This window comes from Denticeps clupeoides, chromosome 7 (genome assembly GCF_900700375.1).
Source record: "Denticeps clupeoides chromosome 7, fDenClu1.1, whole genome shotgun sequence".
In the NCBI taxonomy this organism is placed as follows: Eukaryota; Metazoa; Chordata; class Actinopteri; order Clupeiformes; family Denticipitidae; genus Denticeps; species Denticeps clupeoides.
The window spans coordinates 14,070,523-14,089,295 of record NC_041713.1 but is presented as its reverse complement, the minus strand read 5'-3'; the positions used below and the strand labels follow the sequence as shown (position 1 = coordinate 14,089,295).

The 18,773-nt window shown below is 42.7% G+C and overlaps 2 protein-coding genes across 7 annotated transcripts in view; both read left to right on the top strand.

Moving 5' to 3' along the window:
- Nucleotides 1-15,516, top strand: part of cacna1ha (calcium channel, voltage-dependent, T type, alpha 1H subunit a) — a 67,369-nt gene extending 51,853 nt beyond the window's left edge. For 5 of the 6 annotated variants that reach the window (XM_028984992.1, XM_028984991.1, XM_028984994.1 and 2 more), the window contains exons 23-34: nucleotides 59-148; nucleotides 1,514-1,727; nucleotides 3,604-3,755; nucleotides 4,631-4,740; nucleotides 7,161-7,294; nucleotides 7,520-7,590; nucleotides 7,820-7,898; nucleotides 8,286-8,407; nucleotides 10,118-10,420; nucleotides 10,956-11,127; nucleotides 11,211-11,350; nucleotides 12,281-15,516. In XM_028984992.1, coding sequence (XP_028840825.1) covers nucleotides 59-148; nucleotides 1,514-1,727; nucleotides 3,604-3,755; nucleotides 4,631-4,740; nucleotides 7,161-7,294; nucleotides 7,520-7,590; nucleotides 7,820-7,898; nucleotides 8,286-8,407; nucleotides 10,118-10,420; nucleotides 10,956-11,127; nucleotides 11,211-11,350; nucleotides 12,281-13,255 — 2,562 coding nt within the window. In that variant the 3' untranslated portion in view covers nucleotides 13,256-15,516. The remainder of the gene's footprint in view (nucleotides 1-58; nucleotides 149-1,513; nucleotides 1,728-3,603; nucleotides 3,756-4,630; nucleotides 4,741-7,160; nucleotides 7,295-7,519; nucleotides 7,591-7,819; nucleotides 7,899-8,285; nucleotides 8,408-10,117; nucleotides 10,421-10,955; nucleotides 11,128-11,210; nucleotides 11,351-12,280) is intronic. The other variant, XM_028984996.1, reaches the window with a different exon arrangement.
- A 570-nt stretch (nucleotides 15,517-16,086) lies between these two features.
- Nucleotides 16,087-18,675, top strand: ccdc97 (coiled-coil domain containing 97). Its single transcript, XM_028987219.1, has 5 exons — nucleotides 16,087-16,325; nucleotides 16,962-17,289; nucleotides 17,430-17,678; nucleotides 17,779-17,905; nucleotides 18,068-18,675. The coding sequence occupies exons 1-5, from the start codon at nucleotides 16,182-16,184 to the stop codon at nucleotides 18,198-18,200; spliced, it is 981 nt and encodes a 326-aa protein (XP_028843052.1). The 5' UTR covers nucleotides 16,087-16,181; the 3' UTR covers nucleotides 18,201-18,675.
- The last annotated feature ends 98 nt before the right edge of the window (nucleotides 18,676-18,773 follow it).

Below are 18,773 nucleotides of genomic sequence, written 5' to 3'. Positions count from 1 at the left end.
AGAATGCATCACTATGACTCATCGAATGACTTACTGAAGCTTTATCACTGTGTTCCAGGCCCTCATGTCCCTTTTTGTGCTGTCCTGCAAAGATGGCTGGGTGAATATTATGTATGATGGGCTGGATGCTGTGGGAGTGGACCAGCAGGTCTGGATCATACTGTTGTGAACCTATACATTTGGTTTTTTTTTTGTTAAGTATAATTATGATATTTTTGCATGCCTTTTACCAGGGGTGTCCAAACTACAGCCCGTGAGCCAACTGCGACCCATGATCCAGTTTTATTTGGTCCTCAGCTTATTCTAAAAATATCATAAAATATGGCCCACACAGACAATTGGTTCTGAGCCGCATTGATCAAGTTTTCCGTCACTTGGGCGGATTTCCATGAACTGAAGAGTGTCTTTCTGCACCCAGCACAACACCCAGCGAAGCGCAAAGTGACGAGAGAAGCTCTACGAGCCTCTGCAGACATCACGGTCAAAGTTGAATAACTTTGACCTCTGCCATTTGATGCATTAACGTGCTACCAATAGAAACAAACATTGAATTGAGCACTCAAAGATGGAATTGATTTTATTGCGATTTAATTCAACTTAAGGCTAAAAATGTTGGATGCTGTAGGTCTGCGTTTTGGCAGTGAAAGTTGCTTGTAGTTGGCAGTGTAAAAATAGCTTTCTGCTAAAAAGGGAAAATATGTGTCTGTGATCATATCTCTCATGACAGAATTCAGTCACCGCTTGCAAGATTCTAATGCCATTGAGAAAGAAATTGAGCTGTTCTCAACCTCCTTCCCAGTGGATGCAGAAGAAGTGGAAGAGAGGCTGCAATTAGACCTTATTGAAATGCTCTCTGAAGATTCTCTGAAGAATCAACATCAACATCTCCCTACCCGACTTCTACCCTAGTTTCCTCTAATGAGGCGACATGCAAAAGGAATATTCAGTCTGTTTGGCTCAAAATACATATGTCAGCAAACATTTTCTCTGTTAAATCTGAACAAAAGTAGATTGAAAACATGATGTCCTTTCCTATTTCAACTTACTCCTGACCTGCAAACCATCCATTACTGCTCCCACTGAGTGCAGTGCTATTCCCATTATAGATGAGATAAAAATATATTACACATTATTCATGTGTTACTAAACCAAATTACTTAATTTAGCCAATATAAAGTAGATTTTCTATCATATTCAATTATGATGCATAATTTACCATATTTGATTGGACTTACTAACACAATACACTAGATCATCCATCTCTAGTGGGTGGCCAGGCCATTCGTATATTTTTCTATATGTGGCCCTCGTCGAAAAAAGTTTGGACACCCCTTCCTTTTACAATTAAGCAATTCAGTGCAACCCATTTTTAATTGGCTGTAATTTATCTTGAGTCGTCAAGATCCAATAATTATCTGATATTCATAGTCATGTGAACTGATCATAAAAGAGATCAATGATGTTCTTTTCCTTTCTTGAATTTTGTCCTTTCATTCTTTCTGTTCTCAAACAGCCAGTCCGGAACCACAACCCCTGGATGCTGCTGTACTTTATATCATTCCTCCTCATCGTGAGCTTCTTCGTGCTGAACATGTTTGTGGGCGTGGTGGTGGAGAACTTCCACAAGTGCCGGCAGGACCAGGAGGAGGAGGAGGCACGTCTGCGAGAGGAGAAGAGGCAGCGGCTGCTGGAGAAAAAGCGCAGGAGTAAGGAGAAGTGCGGGTCTGGTCGGTAGTCTGTTTTTCTGAGCACTGCCTGCTTTCAGAAAGAGACATAACGAGCGAGAGAGAGAGAGAGAGAGAGGGCAAAAAAAAGCTTGACGTAAAAAATAATTCAAACACTTCTTTTGGCACTGTTTTTAACATTTTAATGAAACGCTTGGATTGCGTTGTTCTGCTGCATGTGCATGTGAGCCCACAGTCGCTGCATGACCACATGACCAGCCTTCAGACTGACACCAGCAGTGACCTCACATTAATCGCAGAAACTCCAGAAAACACAGCAAGTGCCATTTATCGACTGACCGGATCACCGGGAGACAATCGGAGTTCTTTTCAACTCCATACGCACTCACTGCCTGTGCTAATAACTGCAGCAATGAGGCTCCCTGATTCACTCCATTCCCCTAAGGGTTAAACACTCAGTCTGTAGTGATATTACACAATCTAATGAACAAATTATAAAAGTTCATAACTTCATAACTTCTATGTATTTAATTATTGCACAGGCAATATGTAATGCTCATGGCTTGCAGTTGAAAATCACAGGCTGACTAATGGACGAGAGCATAAAATTCGACAGCTTTATCCACACCTGCCAGACTCACGCTCTAGCCCATGTATTTAACCTCAGAATGAATGCTTTCCATGATGCAGAGTCACCAGGAGCCACAACCACAAAAAGGACCTCTCATAAGGTTAAATCTAAATTTCTACTGCCTGCCGTGCCTGCAGGACGTTCTCGGAAGAAAGATGCCCTTTGTTAATTTCTGGGTTAGAAAGAATAGTGTTAAAGAGTATTAGTATGATAAGAACGTTTCCCATTTAGATTAGAGTAGGGAAGTGGATGTGCCAATTGCTACTGTCATTGGTTAGTATGACCTATTGCCCTCATTGCACAGATTAAGATATGGAGCTCTAATAGGGTTTTAGACACATAAATCATTTGTTCAACACATTATTTATCTTTAATATGAAGGCAATTTTTAAAGAAATCCATGGAATGACTCCATTTCTTATTTTTTCATGGCATTGCATGTACAAGTCTGATAATCTGATACTCTATAGTTTAAAAAGAAGCCTCTCTCCTCTCATATGGTAAGTTTTTTTTTACCAGTAAACATGCTTTGAATGGCAGACTCAGAAGGATGGATTTAATAAATGATGGTTGTACGTCACTATCACAAGTAAATGCAAATATGATTCACTGTCCAAAACAATCACCAGCTACTCACAGCTTTGTGTCAAAATGTGTGGACGAGCCACGTGGAACAAGTATTGTGCGCTGGAGGCTAAACACAAATGTTTTTCCCTCCCACCCAGCCAAAGACAGTCATGTTTACAGTAGCATGCTCACCCAATGAGAGCTGCATGCTTTCAACACGACAACCAGCCATGGAATGCTGCCACTCGAGAGGGGACGGAGCTGAACCATTTGACCTTTGACCCTTTATTAAAACACCACAATTCCCCTCTTGGCAGAATTCCATTGAAAGGGTATTCAGTGTGAAAACATGTCTTTGCACGGTTTTGCTCCAAAAAATGGATTAGTTCAAAAAATGGATTTGTGTCTTCCCAAACATTCATGATGACACTTAAGATGCTCTGGGGCTTATTATGCTAAATTGATATTGTGATATTATGACTGGGTACACAATCAATGTGCACAGGCTAATTGCTTAGCATTTTGCTGAACATACATGTTTGGGAGCAAAGCAACATGTAAATTAACATATATTTTTGTTAAGTCCATTTGTTTAGTTCTTGTCTTAGTTTGTCTTGACTTGGATGTCTGTGTTCCGCAGTATGCTCGCTTTTTTTGAGAAGGTGGGTGGGAACACATCTCTATCAACTTGAATGGTCTCCGCCGATTTTTATATTCCAGAGGCTCAGCAGAGGCCATACTATGCAGACTACTCTCCGGCACGGCTTTACATCCACATGCTGTGCACCAGCCACTACCTGGACCTCTTCATCACCTGCATCATCTGCATCAACGTGGTCACCATGTCCATGGAGCACTATGAACAGCCTGTGGTACGCTCACTATAACGGCCACTTCCGTTCAATTCAGTACTGCACACTTCACTATTCACTATTTATTTGTTGTTGTTTTTTTATGTGAATTTTAATGCAGCATAATGCAGCATGCCACTTTAATTTCAGGTCATTTGTACTGGAAATGGTATGTTGAGGGCTGCCTTTTCCACAAAGACATTTACATTTACAGCATTTATCAGATGCCCAGAGCGACTTACAATCAGTAGTTACAGGGACAGTCCCCCCCTGGAGACACTCAGGGTTAAGTGTCTTGCTCAGGGACACAATGGTAGTAAGTGGGATTTGAACCTGGGTCTTCTGGCGAGTGTGTTACATACTAGGCTACTACCACCCAGACAAAGACTCAGTTATTGTCATTGTATATTATTTCTTCCAGTAAAAAAGAATTAATGCATGCTCACATTAACTAATTTACTTAATTCTGTTTTTGCTCACAAAGCAATCCACACATCAATATGGGTTCTTCTTTGTTGTCACCCTGCAGCCCGCAGCTTTGAATCTATGCTTTGTTGTAGGCTGGTCTGATGTTTCAGTTGGCTGAATGACATAAATAAAATATGGAGCTCAAAAGACTGGTCTACCTTAACTGACTCATATAGAATCACAGTCAGGTCACAATGCAGTAATATACTTAGTTAAAATTTTAAATAATGGCTACAAAAATTACTTTTCATTCATCTAATTGCTATATTGATACATAAATAATTGTATTCCTTCTAGAACATACATTACAAAACACTGAATTCTTCATTTACGTATTACATCACAGGTTTGGCATTTTTAAAATAAACCGAATGTGTATCTCATTACTTTGAAAAGAAAATCTAAAAAGTGCTTTTGATAATTCACAGACACTTGAAGAGGCCCTGAAGTACTGCAACTACATATTTACCATCATCTTTGTCTTCGAGGCACTGCTAAAGCTCGTGGCTTTTGGATTCCGGAGATTCTTCAAAGACAGGTACAGCATCTTTTAGACCTTATAGGTGTGTGCTGTAGGAACAGATCAAAAATACAGTTGGTCATGTTGGGATTTGGTAGGTGAATTGGTACAAAGGAAAAAAAGAAAAAAGGTTACTACTTGAACCGCGGACCTCATAAAATCATGCAACAGAGGCATTAAGAGGAGCCTTTTGTTTTCTTGCAGAGCTTCTCAGGAGACCTGTACTGGGTAGACGCAGCTTTGTCTGTCAGGGCTTATTATTAAGACCTTCCATGGCTACACGGTCTCTCAGCACTGTGTGTTTGTCTGTGGGGAGTTTGAGATCTGTGGCCTGTAGCTCTGTGTTTAGTGAGCATGTGGGTTTTAACGCACCGCTGTGTACCTTAATTAAACATAAGCACATAGTGGGCAATGAGGGACACAGTTGTGCAGTTGCAGCCAGCTGTCCTTCATAGAACTTTTCCAAAAATGTTTGAATATGGTAAAAAAAATATATATATTCAATAAATTCTAACACTACCTGTATGATATGTGGTGTTAAAAGAATCTTATAGCTACTGTGTGTTCATTACAAAAGTTCATGAGCTAATGTGGGTAGATTGAGACATGAAATTATGGGCTATATAAGTAACAAATGTTTTTGATGTTGTTGTTACATGGAATTAACGAATGAAACCCATAAATGTGGCTTATGCTTGACTTTATGTTATTTTAATACACACACACACACACACACACACTGCAGTGCATTAGTTAGAACCATAAAAATACTGTCTCATTAATGCATAATATATTTTATAATTAATGACGATGACTCTATGGTTAAGTGATGTCTTAATCACTTGTGCATAATGCATTAAATTACAACATTTGATTGTGTGATGCATTGGAGACCCTGGCCCGGGCAAAAAAATTAGTTTCAATTACATTCGGCAAAATTAAATTAACTTGGATATGGTATCTAGTTTCTCATTTCCAAACATATGTACATTTCCAACTCGCGGGCGCCAGCCTCATTCAATCAGCCATATGCTGTGACTGTAATTTAGCATCCACAGACCTGAACCAGCTTGGCTGCGAATGATAAACACACACAATTATGTGTTTATTAAAACAACATTATTCACATCACACTGAAGCCCACTGCTTCGATGTGAACCTTGGCTTTTTAGAGGCGGAGCGGTGGAAAGGCTGCTGGCATAAAAATGATTGAATTACTGTCCAGCAGTAAGCAATAAATTACGTATGAATTACTTGTTCTAAGAATGTCTTCTCAGTATTATCTTTTGGGTGTGGAAATATTTGTTTATGTTTCTCTGTTCTGTTTTATTCTAGCAAAGTTATTTCCTGCATAGCATGTTTATTGGCTAAGATGAATCCTAGGAGTGGCAACGTCTTGCAATAATGTAACGCTGTTGCCATTAAATGTCACACACTCACTTACTTTCCATATGCACTTAGTACTACTGCCCATCCTGGGACACTGGGTGCCAGCCCACCACAGGGCACACACACACACACACACAGAGCCACCAATTCATCTAGTGTGCATGTCTTTTCTATGGAGAGAGTATACCAGCGAACCCGGAGGAAACCCGTGCCAACATAGGGAGAGCATGTAAATGACGATCACACAAAGTTGAGCTGGTTTCAAACCTTGGAGGTATGAGGTCATGTCACTAACTTTGGTGCTAGCCATTACTTGTCATTTTACAGTATTAATGGTCACAATGTCATTGAAATTCATTAAATAAATAATTTCTGGTGGAAGCTAAATTTAAATATACAGAAGTTAAAATATACACACAAAAGGTTAAACTGTGATATATTTAGGGTCATAAAGGTGTGTCATCTAAAATAAAGATTCCAATAACCCAATATGGTGAGAAAAAAAGTTTATTGAGAGCCTCTGCTGCGCATCAGAAAAACGCTGGTTGACTAAGGTACCCACATGCATGTACATCTCATGCCTGCCCTCCTTCTATCAGAGCTGGTATGAAACCCTGATGGTCTTCCATCCTGTTGTATTTACTGAAGCAGAACATTAAGCTGACCTTCCAAAAGCACAAACAGATTTTTGCAAATACTAATTCAAAACTACACAGAAGAAAGATAGAAGAAATGCAATTTCCCATTACACCCATTACAACATTATAATTTTCTATTACAGGTGGCATTGAAGTAATCTACTGAACTAATCCTTCAGCCTTGTTCTTTTGACCACAACATGTCGTCGTCTCCATCTGGCTTCTCCCCTTAGGGGTCAGTCTTGTTGTTTGCAAGATTAGCAAAAACTCAATGCCTGATGCATCCCTCAGGCTTGGGACTGGCACCATTAAACACTCGGTCACATGTGTCCCCGGTGGCTGACAGCACACCAGTGGCAGTATGTGTTCCAGCTTTATTGTATAATTCTATGCCTGTGTTCTGCTGGGCAGGTGGAATCAGCTGGACCTGGCCATCGTCCTGCTCTCCATCATGGGCATCACGCTGGAGGAGATCAAGATGAATGCCGCGCTGCCTATAAACCCCACCATCATTCGGATCATGAGAGTGCTGAGGATCGCCAGAGGTGGGTTTCAAACACAGAATGTCACTGAACCACGTGGCTTTGTAGCATCATTTCGAGATACCATGAGAACCTGAGCTGCGCTGTGGGTGTTTTCTCCGTAATTGTATCTAATCAGATGGTTTTAGAGGGCTGTTAGACATACTGTGTGATTTTCTATGTTTTCTGCACCGTGTGCAGCCTACTAAAGATGTGTGTAAAGATTTGCGGTTGTGTGTGTGTCCTCAGTGTTGAAGCTGTTGAAGATGGCCACTGGGATGAGAGCTCTGCTGGACACCGTGATGCAGGCCCTACCTCAGGTGTGTGTGGGAGGGTTTTTTTCCCCCCTGTATATCTGTACAGCACGCATGCGTATTATGTGTTGGTGTGTGTGCATCTGTGTTTGGATTGTGTGTGAGTTTGTTTGTATTATGTTTGTGGGTGGTTCTGTTTTTGCATATATTTACAGTGTATCTGAAGTGTGTGTCTGTATTGGGTGTGGGTGTGTTTGCAACTGATGGATGAATATAACCTCTTCCCTCTGTCTAGGTGGGGAATCTGGGTTTGCTGTTTATGCTCCTCTTCTTCATTTACGCTGCGCTTGGAGTGGAACTCTTTGGGAAACTGGGTCAGTGCACCACTCACGCAGCGGGCTCACACACTCAGGTTTTAAAGCTGTGAGCTGCCTGTTAGGGCAGCCATCCAGCCTATTCTGTTTGCCCTGAAGCTTGGGGGTTCAGGAGAGGGGAGCTGAGTCTTCAGAGAATTGCATGAGCTTATTATTCAGTTGATCCCACTCAGTGTGTGAGCTGTCTCAGTGAAATGACAACATTATACTCTTTTAGTCCAAAGAGCGGACAACTTGGATTAAAATCCAAGGTTGACAAACTTGCATGCAAACGATGGGGTCTCTTGTTACCCAACTGATTTGTTAAATAATGCTTGTCTGTAGAATCGCTCGCAGTTGCAAGTCAGCTTGTGACAGTTTGTTTATTTCTCTCTTTTTTGGATCCAGAATGTAATGATAAAAACCCTTGTGAGGGCTTGAGTCGGCACGCCACATTTGAAAACTTTGGCATGGCCTTCCTGACTCTGTTCCGGGTGTCCACGGGGGACAATTGGAATGGAATAATGAAGGTAATTTAGCATTTCTTAAAACCCTCTCTGAACAGGTGGGCTGTAAAAGCAAGGCTTTGTTTATCAGCTTTAATGCTGCCTGGGGATTAGGCAAATAGTATTCTTAGCAGTGCCGGGGTATAAGACCTAAAACTGTCAGAATAACTGTGTTTATTTATTTACAACAGTTTTTAAACTGTAAATGCAAATCACATAAGCTTCTTTAGATAAGGGTTTGTACGAAAGTAATACATAATAATACTTAATTCACTTTTTTGGGTGTATAAAAATTATAGGGTTACTCCCATATTTCTGAAAATTGTATTGGGTATTCTATCTGTCCTCTTTGTCTCAAGTTATAATAATGTTTACTGTAATTTTCTCGACTTAAAAATTACCACCTCTGTTTTCAGAATGTTAACAAACCAATGCATTATATTAACTTGACAACTGAAAAATATGTTATCAAGACCATTAGTTATTACAAGAAAAATATAATATAACCATCAAATCTATTATCTGTGTTCAGACAGTATACCCTTGCTTCATAGTGTGTATTTACACATTTTTAAATATTTAACATGTCTAGTAAAGCTTGCATGTACTGAAATTTGTGTCGTGTGGCTAGTTTGAGTAAAATTGTATTTTTTATGTTCATATTTATTGACAGTGGTGTGTGTCAGCGTAGTAAATCACCACTTTGGGTTCCTCCCAATTTGCTATTTGTTATAAATGTATATTTAAAGCCTGTGTGGCATCTCCAAGATATATATAACTATTTTATATACTGGTGCAGAAAAGCAGCTATATACAGTGCTTCCAGAGAGTATTCAAAGCGCTTTTTGCACATTTTGTTATGTTATAGTCTTGTTCCAAAATAAATTAAATGCATTTCCCCTTAATGTGTTGTGTTGTGTGGCAAAATGATTGTAAATGAAAAACTGAGAACACATGTAAATAAGTAATCAAAGTTCAATTCTTTGTTGATGCACTTTTGGCAGAAATCTTTTTGAATATGTTGCCACCTATCCTTGGCCAGTTGGCGGTGCACAGGCATTTTAAGATCTCTCCAGAGATGTTCAATCAGATTCAAGTTGGCACTCTGGCTGAGCCACTCAATGACATTCACAGAATTGTCCTGAAATCACTCCTATTGGCTGCCTCAGTCTGAGACTAGTCTCCCAGTTCCTGCAGCTGAAAAACACCCCCACAGCATGTTGCTGCCATCACCATGCTTCATTGTGGCCTGGTGATGAGCGGTGCCTGGTTCCCTCCAATCGTGATGCCTGGCACTCACTCCAAAGAGTTACATGTTTTCAGGTCCTTCAGCTGCCTTCAGGTTCAGGTACCTTGAGACAATCCTCTCTCGGAGGTCTACAGACAATTCCTTTGACTTCAATTCCTTTGGATTGTGCTCTGACATGAAGTGTTGACTGTGGGACCTTATATAGACAGGTCTGGTGTTTTATCACGAGATGGACTCTGCTGAAGCTGCAGAAACATCTCAAGGATGATTGGGGAAACAGGAGGCACCTGAATTCCCTTTTGAGGTTCATGGCAAAGGCTAGAATTCTTCATTTTTAAATTAATCAATTTTGGTATAAGGTTGTAAAATAACAAAATGTGGAAAAAGTGATGCGCTGTGAATACTTTCCTGAAGAACTGTATATTTATCATGCTTTGAGCTTTTTTAGTGTTTGGGAAACTGACCATACTTGTCTACACTTTTAGGACACGTTACGGGAGTGCCAGTCTGAAGATAAGTGCCCCAGTTACCTGCCCCTGGCTTCGCCCTTGTACTTTGTGACGTTTGTGCTGATGGCCCAGTTCGTCCTAGTCAATGTAGTGGTGGCTGTGCTCATGAAGCACCTCGAGGAGAGCAACAAAGAGGCCAAAGAGGATGCCGAGATGGATGCAGAGATTGAGATGGAGATGGAGATTGCACGTAGACTCAGCCATGTCTCCACCTCCAGCTCCACAGGCCCTGAGGGAAAGGCCACCTATGTGGGTCCGCGACCAGACTCACCCGGGCAGGTAAAAAAATGAAACACTCACTCTGTGACTATTCCTGCTTGAGAAGCTGTTGTAATCTGACAGAGCAAGCCCATTTTCATGGGGAAATTGAGTTTAAAAAGCTCTCAAAACAGCATTGGAGGTTTTAAAAATGATAAGAATAAGCAATTTATCCCAACCCTATGATTGGCCGAACAGTGGATAATATCAGAAGTAATCCTTTCTGATGGATCCTGTTTGAGGGGTTTTTAATGACGCCGCAAAACGGGCAATGAGCCATATGCATGTCAATGTGCCGCGTGCAGGACACAAATCACCTCAGATGCTTCTTGAGTGCACCGCTGAGTTCACCTCGTCTCAGAGGAACTCAGAGGAAAGTGCTGAGATGATGTGTAAAAAGCGTCTGTAGGGAAGAGATGGGTCTTCTGGCAAGCACACTACACACTCTTTGTCATCCGCAGTGAACTGGCGAGCAAGCCAGCAATCCAGCCTGTTTGTGTTTTTGTGTGTAGCATACACCGGTTGAAAGGGGGGAATATCTTGTCTTTTCCTGCAGGACGAGGTGTTCCAAAGCGGCACGAATGAGAATCTGCTGTCGCCGAGGAAAATGTCTGTGTCCAGAATGCACTCCCTGCCCAACGACAGCTACATGTTCCGCCCTGTGAGACCCTCCAGCACACCCTTCCCACTGCAGGAGGTAGAGGCCAGCCACAACTATTTGGGATCAGGTATTTTTGAAGCATGATTGCACAGAATAGCATTAATTGGCACCGATAAACACATAGAAGATAAGATGTCTCCGTGTGCTCAGGATCTGTCACATCAGTCCATTCTCAGCCATGTGAGGGCCACTCCCTACTTCAGGTGCCTGGTGTTCCTCCGCACACCCAGTTTGGCCTTCCCAGAATTCCACCACCCAAGCCTTCCCCCTCCAAGTCTCTACGCAGACAGGTAAGTTGCAACTACACAGAGCTGTCGGCTTTTTGTAGAATCTTTGTAAGCATTTTTTAACAGACCATTTGCTTCAGTAAACTCATTTTAACTTGTAGGAATGTACTGGGCTTGCAAGTCTCTAAATTCTGATATTTTTGAAGTATATATGCAGATCAACTGTTCAGCCCCTTGATGTGACACTGGCACGGTGCCATGAAAACGTTTTAGAAAAATGTCAAAAAATTAACTTCAAATATGGCTACAATGGTAGTGGGTTCACTTACATGTATTATTTGGCAGAATCTACTGGTACCTACTTTTTTGAACCCTGAATGTAAGTAGCCTTTAGGAAACTGCAAATTGGTCCTGTCCAGGAGGAATTCTGGACCACTCTTCCTTTGAGAACTTCTTCAGCTCACCTCTGTTGTTTGGATGTGTGGAGAGGTCTATGAACACCTCTATAGGGATATGGTCTGAGCTGAATCCCGTAGGCCTTTATCAGTTACTCTGGTTTTTTTTTACCTCTATGACCTGTATTGTACCTTTGGAATCATCCAGGCTGGTCGCCCACTTCTTTGGAGATTGGAATTTAATCCTCTTCATTTGTAGACCATTTGTCTAACTGTGGACTGATATAGATTTAAACTCCCTGCCAGCAAATGTTCAATATTTGGTCACAGGTCTTTCTGAGACATGTTTTTTTGGTAGGGCATTGATGAATGAACTGTCAAACTCGGTGTCTTCTGAGTGTTTTTAAAAAGCAAAATAACTCACATCTCTGCATGTGACCGAGGGGTTTACATACTTTTTCAACCTATGTTTTGAATAATGTGTTCAGTACGGATCCAAGAACAGTATTATAATTGAGTAATTAGTTATTGTTAATATTGTTTTGTAACTTTGAAACAATAAAAATTTGACTCATATGCTCGTGTTTTAATTTCATAGGAAGCCATAAAGAACGACTCCATTGATGTGCAGGAGGCTTCCATGCCTGTCCCCTTCTCTCTGGCCATACCAAGGATATCTGCTCCCAGCAGCCCCCTGGCCTCACCCATGTTGTCCCATCGCATCCGCTCTACGAGCGTCCGGACCCTCCAGCAGCTCTATAGCCAGCACAGCATCTCTCGGCGTGCCTCTAGTCAGGCCAGCAGCAGCAACAGCACCAGTCCCAGTGGCTCCATGTTTGAGTTGGCCGACCCCACTGATGAAGAGGTGCGGAACATCACAAGTTCAGCCAAGCTATGGACAGGCGGCCCGACGGAAGAGGTCCGTAGCCACTCCCTCTCGCCCTACGCCACGACCGGCACAGTCCTTTCTGTCCCAGTGAAGAACTGCAGCAGCTCAAGCAGCCTGCTAACCTGCGGCCTCAAAGACAAGGACCTGAAGAAGTTCTTCAGCGTCGACACCGAGGGCTTCCTGGACAAGCCGTCTAGCGGAGGCGGCGGGGAGGACCTCCGCCGGCACTCCATCGAGATCTGCCCCTCAATGCTCGATGACATTTTCGACCCGGCCATGGTAGAGATAAGGCACCCGCCTACTCGCGGCCAGTCGCTGCACATCTACCGGAAAAAGAAGATGAGTCCCCCCTGCATCTCCATCGAGCCCCCCGCAGACCTGATCCCCGCACCCATCGTGTCCATGGAAAAGCTGTCGGAGAGCAGCATGCTGCTGCGGAGAAGGACACCATCGTATGAGCAGGCGCTGCAGCGCGACTCCGTCGACCTGCTGGAGCACCAGGCCCACGGCCAGCCCCTCCACAAGGTCGACAAGCACCCGGCCCACCGCAACGAGTTCCTGCACCCCCCACACATCACCTTCGACCAGCCGGACCCGGCAGACATGCCCGCGTGCCCCTCCCCCTTCAACAGCAGACTGGAAGAGTCCACTGACTTTACTTCTTTAAACAGGACAGCCCACTGAGAGCGTAGTGAATGGAGTCAAGGGTCCCAGTGGAGCTTTTCCCAGAAAATGCGTCCGTTCTGGACGCTTATCCGTGGTTGATAGATGGCGACAAGGAGGACCACCAAATTCAGTAGCCAAAGTGTTTCCTTCCTTCCTCCCTCGTCAGATGTTAACGTCGTCGTGTCAGCTGGCCTAGAGTGGACGGCATTGATTTGGAAACGCGATGGGTTGACGTGTCCTAACATGGGATATGCAAATTTCAGGTTTTCCGTACGGAACATCTGGCAGTTTTATCTTTAACTCCCAGTGCTCAATCACATTGATTTGAGTTCAGGATGTGTGGCGTCACATTTCATTATACCCTCTTGAGAGTCATGACCACTCAAGTCACAGACGTTGGTGACGTTTTTTCCTCTGTAAAGACAGATGAAAACCTGTACGTACGAACTGTACACACACTGTACTGTTTATCCTGAGGTGTACATAGAGGAAATATTGTATCAGTGAAGAAAATAGCTCTATTCATATGCACATATTTTTATAGAGATCTATAATGTTTTTTGCACATATCGATTTGAAATTCGAGTTGGATGTTCCTATGTTGTCCTCTTGTGAATGTACTTTTTTTTTCTTTTCTTTTTTTTTAAAGAAGTTCAAATAGCAGTGGGAATTGACTTTAGTCTGTTTAGACCTACTGATGTCGAGATGCGTTTTTTTATTTTTCTATTGGGAGGTGGGGTTAATGACGACATTGACACAGAACCAACAAGAACCAAACTTCAAAGAAAAAAACACAACCTGTAGCCTGAGTGCAATATACTGTGTTTATGTTAGTCTGCTCTGCTAAGGTTGCCCACGTTGTGCAGTGACGTGCATCTCACAGACATTGCCCTAAGCCACATACTCAGGTTCATCTCAACATGGAGCAGAGGACATCCATGTCTCACTGTAATCACACACACACTCGCACACACAAATATACAACCTTATTTCCAAAGCAGTATTTGTGCGATGCTCTCCAGGGGCATGGGTAGCATGCATGTGAAGGACTACACCAGTCAATTTATTTTGTGTGTGATGTTGCAAGATGCATTTCTGTCCCGTTTCTCCTTTCAGAGTGAGAGAACTTTGTAACTCGCACAAAGTAGGAGAAGCTGGTGTATTTCTGGCAATGGCACTGGCATATTTGGATGAAAAGCTGATATTTTCACAAGTCTATTCCAGCTGGCCGTTCCACGCTGGAAAGGTCTCTGCAGCTTGGTGTCTTTTTACAGCTCAGACCAAGTCTGTTTTATTAATTTAGATGGGGACATAAAGTTGTAAGGAAATGCCAGCATGGCGGTTTCTTTAGATTGTGTACAGCTATAAACAGTGCTTTTCATATCGATCTCCCGTCGCGAGGGCAGAAGAATTACATTTTTAATAGCTGCCTCAGTCAGAAATGAGTGTTAATCTCAGCCTTCATTAGCACAACACCCCCACCATGATATGTTTATATGCTAACCCAGTGCTAGTCAAGACAGTTAATGCCGATTAATGCACTGATTCATTTCTTCAATTTCTGGATCCAAAACACTGCATGCAATATGAAAACATTTAAATGGAAACATCTGGATGTTTTCATGTTTTATATTTAATTTTTTCAAATATTCTCAGTTGTAGAATTGACTACCTAATTGCACTGGGCTGTAATTGCTTGGTATTCCTGTTTGTAGAACTGATGAAATCCACTTATTTATGGTCTAATGCAATATTTTAGGGTGATCGTTGTCTACTACACGATGGGGACCGAGAGTGCAAATACACGGTTGACACTTAGTGTTTGCACTCTGTGATCAATTCTTGAGTTTTAGGAACTTGAATTGAACAAATCACCTCTTTATGACAATCTGGGTGAGTTGAAGAACCTACAACTGCTTACAGGTCACCCCTCCAGAGTTTTTTTTTGTAATTTAATAGGAATACCGAGGTGTTTTCCTGTCACGTCTGGGTTTCATGACATAGATGTTTTTGAATCCGAACTTTTACCCTTGAGCAGCCTAGTGTCCTTAACCCTTGAATAATTACTCAAAGCATTTCCCTGAGCATTTTATGGAAGAATATGTACTCTATTACTTGTTGTCAAGCAAACTGTCTGCAATAATTTCACGTTGATGAATTACAGACCAGATGACGCTGAGAGAAAGTTCCTGAAAGGCTATACAATTGTATTTTTTACATTGTATTGTCACTTTTATTGTATAACGATCAAATATTGACCTGAAGGTTATATCCTGTCATCTGAAGATAAATAATTTTATTGCAAATGAGTGTGGTTGTTCATTCTTTCCTGACTACCTTAAGGACGTAACGACTAGATTCCAGAAAAGTCAACAGAAACGTTAAGGTCTGTAGATCTTATGCTAGTTTCTATTGAGAGACAGATGCAACGAAAGCTTCGTGGAATATAATTATTGATTCAGTACTGATACATTATTACACCATTTATTAAACATGTAAGTATATCTGTGCGGCTGAGGAAGGCCATTTTTGGCCTAGACTGTCCTTTCATTGTAAATAACGATTCCAAGGCTGTTCTACCGAAAAACAAGCTGTGGGTGCTGTTTCATATTCTACTCCAACAGCGCCACCTAATGGTATAAAACCAATAAAACAATATCAGACTAATGAAGACTAAAACATTTTTGGTAATAACACGAAACAACTGTCTACATAGAAGATAAACAATCACGTATAGCAAATCCTATATCCTATAACTTTTACAAACGGATATTTAAAACCGTAAATTACAGCCCGGAACCTGCGTTTGTAATGTTTGTATCTGGTCGGATTGTAAACAGCGACGGACCGAGGAGGCGATGGCGGCGTACGGAAGCATCGGACCTCCGCAGCGCCGCAACCTTTAAAACGTGTCGCAGCGCGACCGAACAGTTGCGTTTAAATCATGTGGGGGGAGATTGAGGAGAGACCCTCGGTCAGGGAAGAGCCGGAGGTGGACGCGACCCTGACCGGCACTTTCGATACGATCTGCGCGTCTGACTCGTACAAAAGTTGCGCTGATCCGGACCCACCGGGCTCAGGCGACGAGGTGAGAGCGATCTTCTACCAGGCGGTCTGCTAAAAAGAGCCTCACTGCACATTGCAAAAAGTCTTATTTAGTTATGTGGTAAAAAAAAAGGTATTATTATATTGTGTCGACATTGGTTGTCCGCTTGCTCAATGCCACACTACCATGATTTATTTGAAAGCGAATGTGACACACTGCAGCACAGCACACGGTGACACAACGAAATGTGTCCTCTGCATTTAACCGTCACCCTTGGTGAGCAGTGGGCAGCCATGACAGGCGCTCGAGGAGCAGTGTGTTAGTAGCCTAGTGGGTAACAGACTCACCTGTGAACCCGAAGACCCAGGTTCAAATCCCACTTACTACCATCATGTCCCTGAGCAAGACACTTAACCCTAAGTTGCTCCGGGGGGACTGTCCCTGTAACTACTGATTGTAAGTCACTCAGGATAAGGGCGTCTGGTAAATGCTGTAAATGTAGCAGTGTGGGGAAGGTAGTGTGTGTGTTTTCCTCAGTTGCACCTTGGCGGATCAGGATTCGAACCAGCAACCTGCTAGGCCACCTCTTTTATAATGAATATTGTTATAAATCTGACACGTCACTGCGTGCTTATGGGAAGCAGATGAATACCCCTCATACACGGTGCCTTGTCTCAGGTGGAATGTCCCACCAGCCTCTCCTCCATGATCGAAGCTGTGGAGGTCAGCGGCATCCCTGTGAAAAGCCAGCAGCTCGGAGAGCCGGACCTGACCCGGGACGAGAGGAGGCGGATCCTGCTGGAACAGTATCAGGCCAAGCCCCTGGTGTTCCTAGAGCGCTACCGGGCTCACCTGAAGCCAGAGCACCTTGGGGCTTTCTCCCACCTCGGCTCGGACTGCCGAGCTCAGCACTACTGTAAGGAGGTTCAGAGTTGCGCTGCGAGCCGGGCCGGCAAGACCAAGGTTCGCAACCACCGCTTCGCAGCGCTCAGAGCTCTGCAAGAAGGTGAGCGGCGTTCATCTCACAAGGGGGGGAGGGGGGGGGGGGCATTGTGCTTTGTGGTATATGGTAGTATAAATTGAAGTACATTAAATACATACAGTATTTGGTCATCTACATCAATGTACAGTTATTTTATCCCTCAGGTGGTCAGTACTTCAGTGAGGAGCAGATGCGCGTCCGGGAGCCCCTGCTCTATGAACAATACATTGGTCAGTATCTGAATGACGAGGAGATTCTTCAGCGCTCCCAGGAGACCATGCAGGCGGGTCCCGGGGGCCTGGCTGACCTGCTCCTCAATTCCTACCAGGAGAAGGTCCTTCAGAAACGCATGCAGGAGGAGCAGGAATATGAGGACGCTGCTGAGGAGGAGTCAGAAGAGGAGGACGGTGATGGTGAGAGGATCTTTGTTCTCCGTACCTGTATCTGGGTGTAACTGTAGCCTGGCAGATGTTATCATCTGGCTTTATGCTAATGCTGGGCTCCATTTTGCAGGAAAAGATGGGTCTACAGAGAAGGAGTGGGAGCCAACAGCCGAGGAGAAGGTGCTCCTGAGAGAAGAGTTCATTAGTCAGATGCACCAACGATTCCTGGAGGGCAAAGACAAAGATTTCGACTACAGGTGTGTGCGTTGCAGAATTATTACACCAACAAACATATGGATACATGTATCTGCTCCTTTTTTGTGTCTTATAGACTGTATGAGGCAGAGTTTAAACTGGTCATAAGTTGGTGATGACCCTTCTGCGGAGTTACATTTTGATTATTAGAAATTCCTTTACAGCGAGGTGGATGAAAACCCAGATTATGACAACTTGGACATTGTGAGCCGTGATGCAGAAGAGCGCTATTTTGACGATGACATGGAGGAGGATGAAGATGAAGCTGAAGGGAACGAGAGCAGCATGAATCATTAGTTCAGATGGGTGTCATAACTGATCTTCATGATTTGATGTTTAATTTCCTACAACCTAGAAGATTTATAAAAACACTTTGACAATGTCCATGTTGAGTTCCTTTAATTGTAAATTAAACACCTTAAATGTACCTTCATTAGCAGCTTCCTGAGATGATCAATGACATGAGCATTGAACACATTTTGGATGCTTTTTCAGGACTTCTGGGAATCGTTCCCTGTTGTGGTCACAGCCAAAGTTAATTGCTCTGAAGAGCCTCAAATATGATATTTTGCTACCTACACCAATTTGGGTATAAATGAATATAGTTTGAGTAATAGAAATGGGTTAAGGTGTAAACTTTTTTTTCTGTATTTGACCATAGCCAAAAGTTAAGCACAACCCTGCCCTATTTCTTAAATATAAATGCACTAGGAATCCCAAAATGAAAATGATGTGCAAGGTTCCTGTTCAGACAATAAAACAATACATGGTTTTTGAGTAAATACTTTATTAACGTTTCAACATTTTGATTAAGATTGCTAGAGTTCAAATAAAATTCTACACACAATCATTTCACAGAATCGGAGTCAG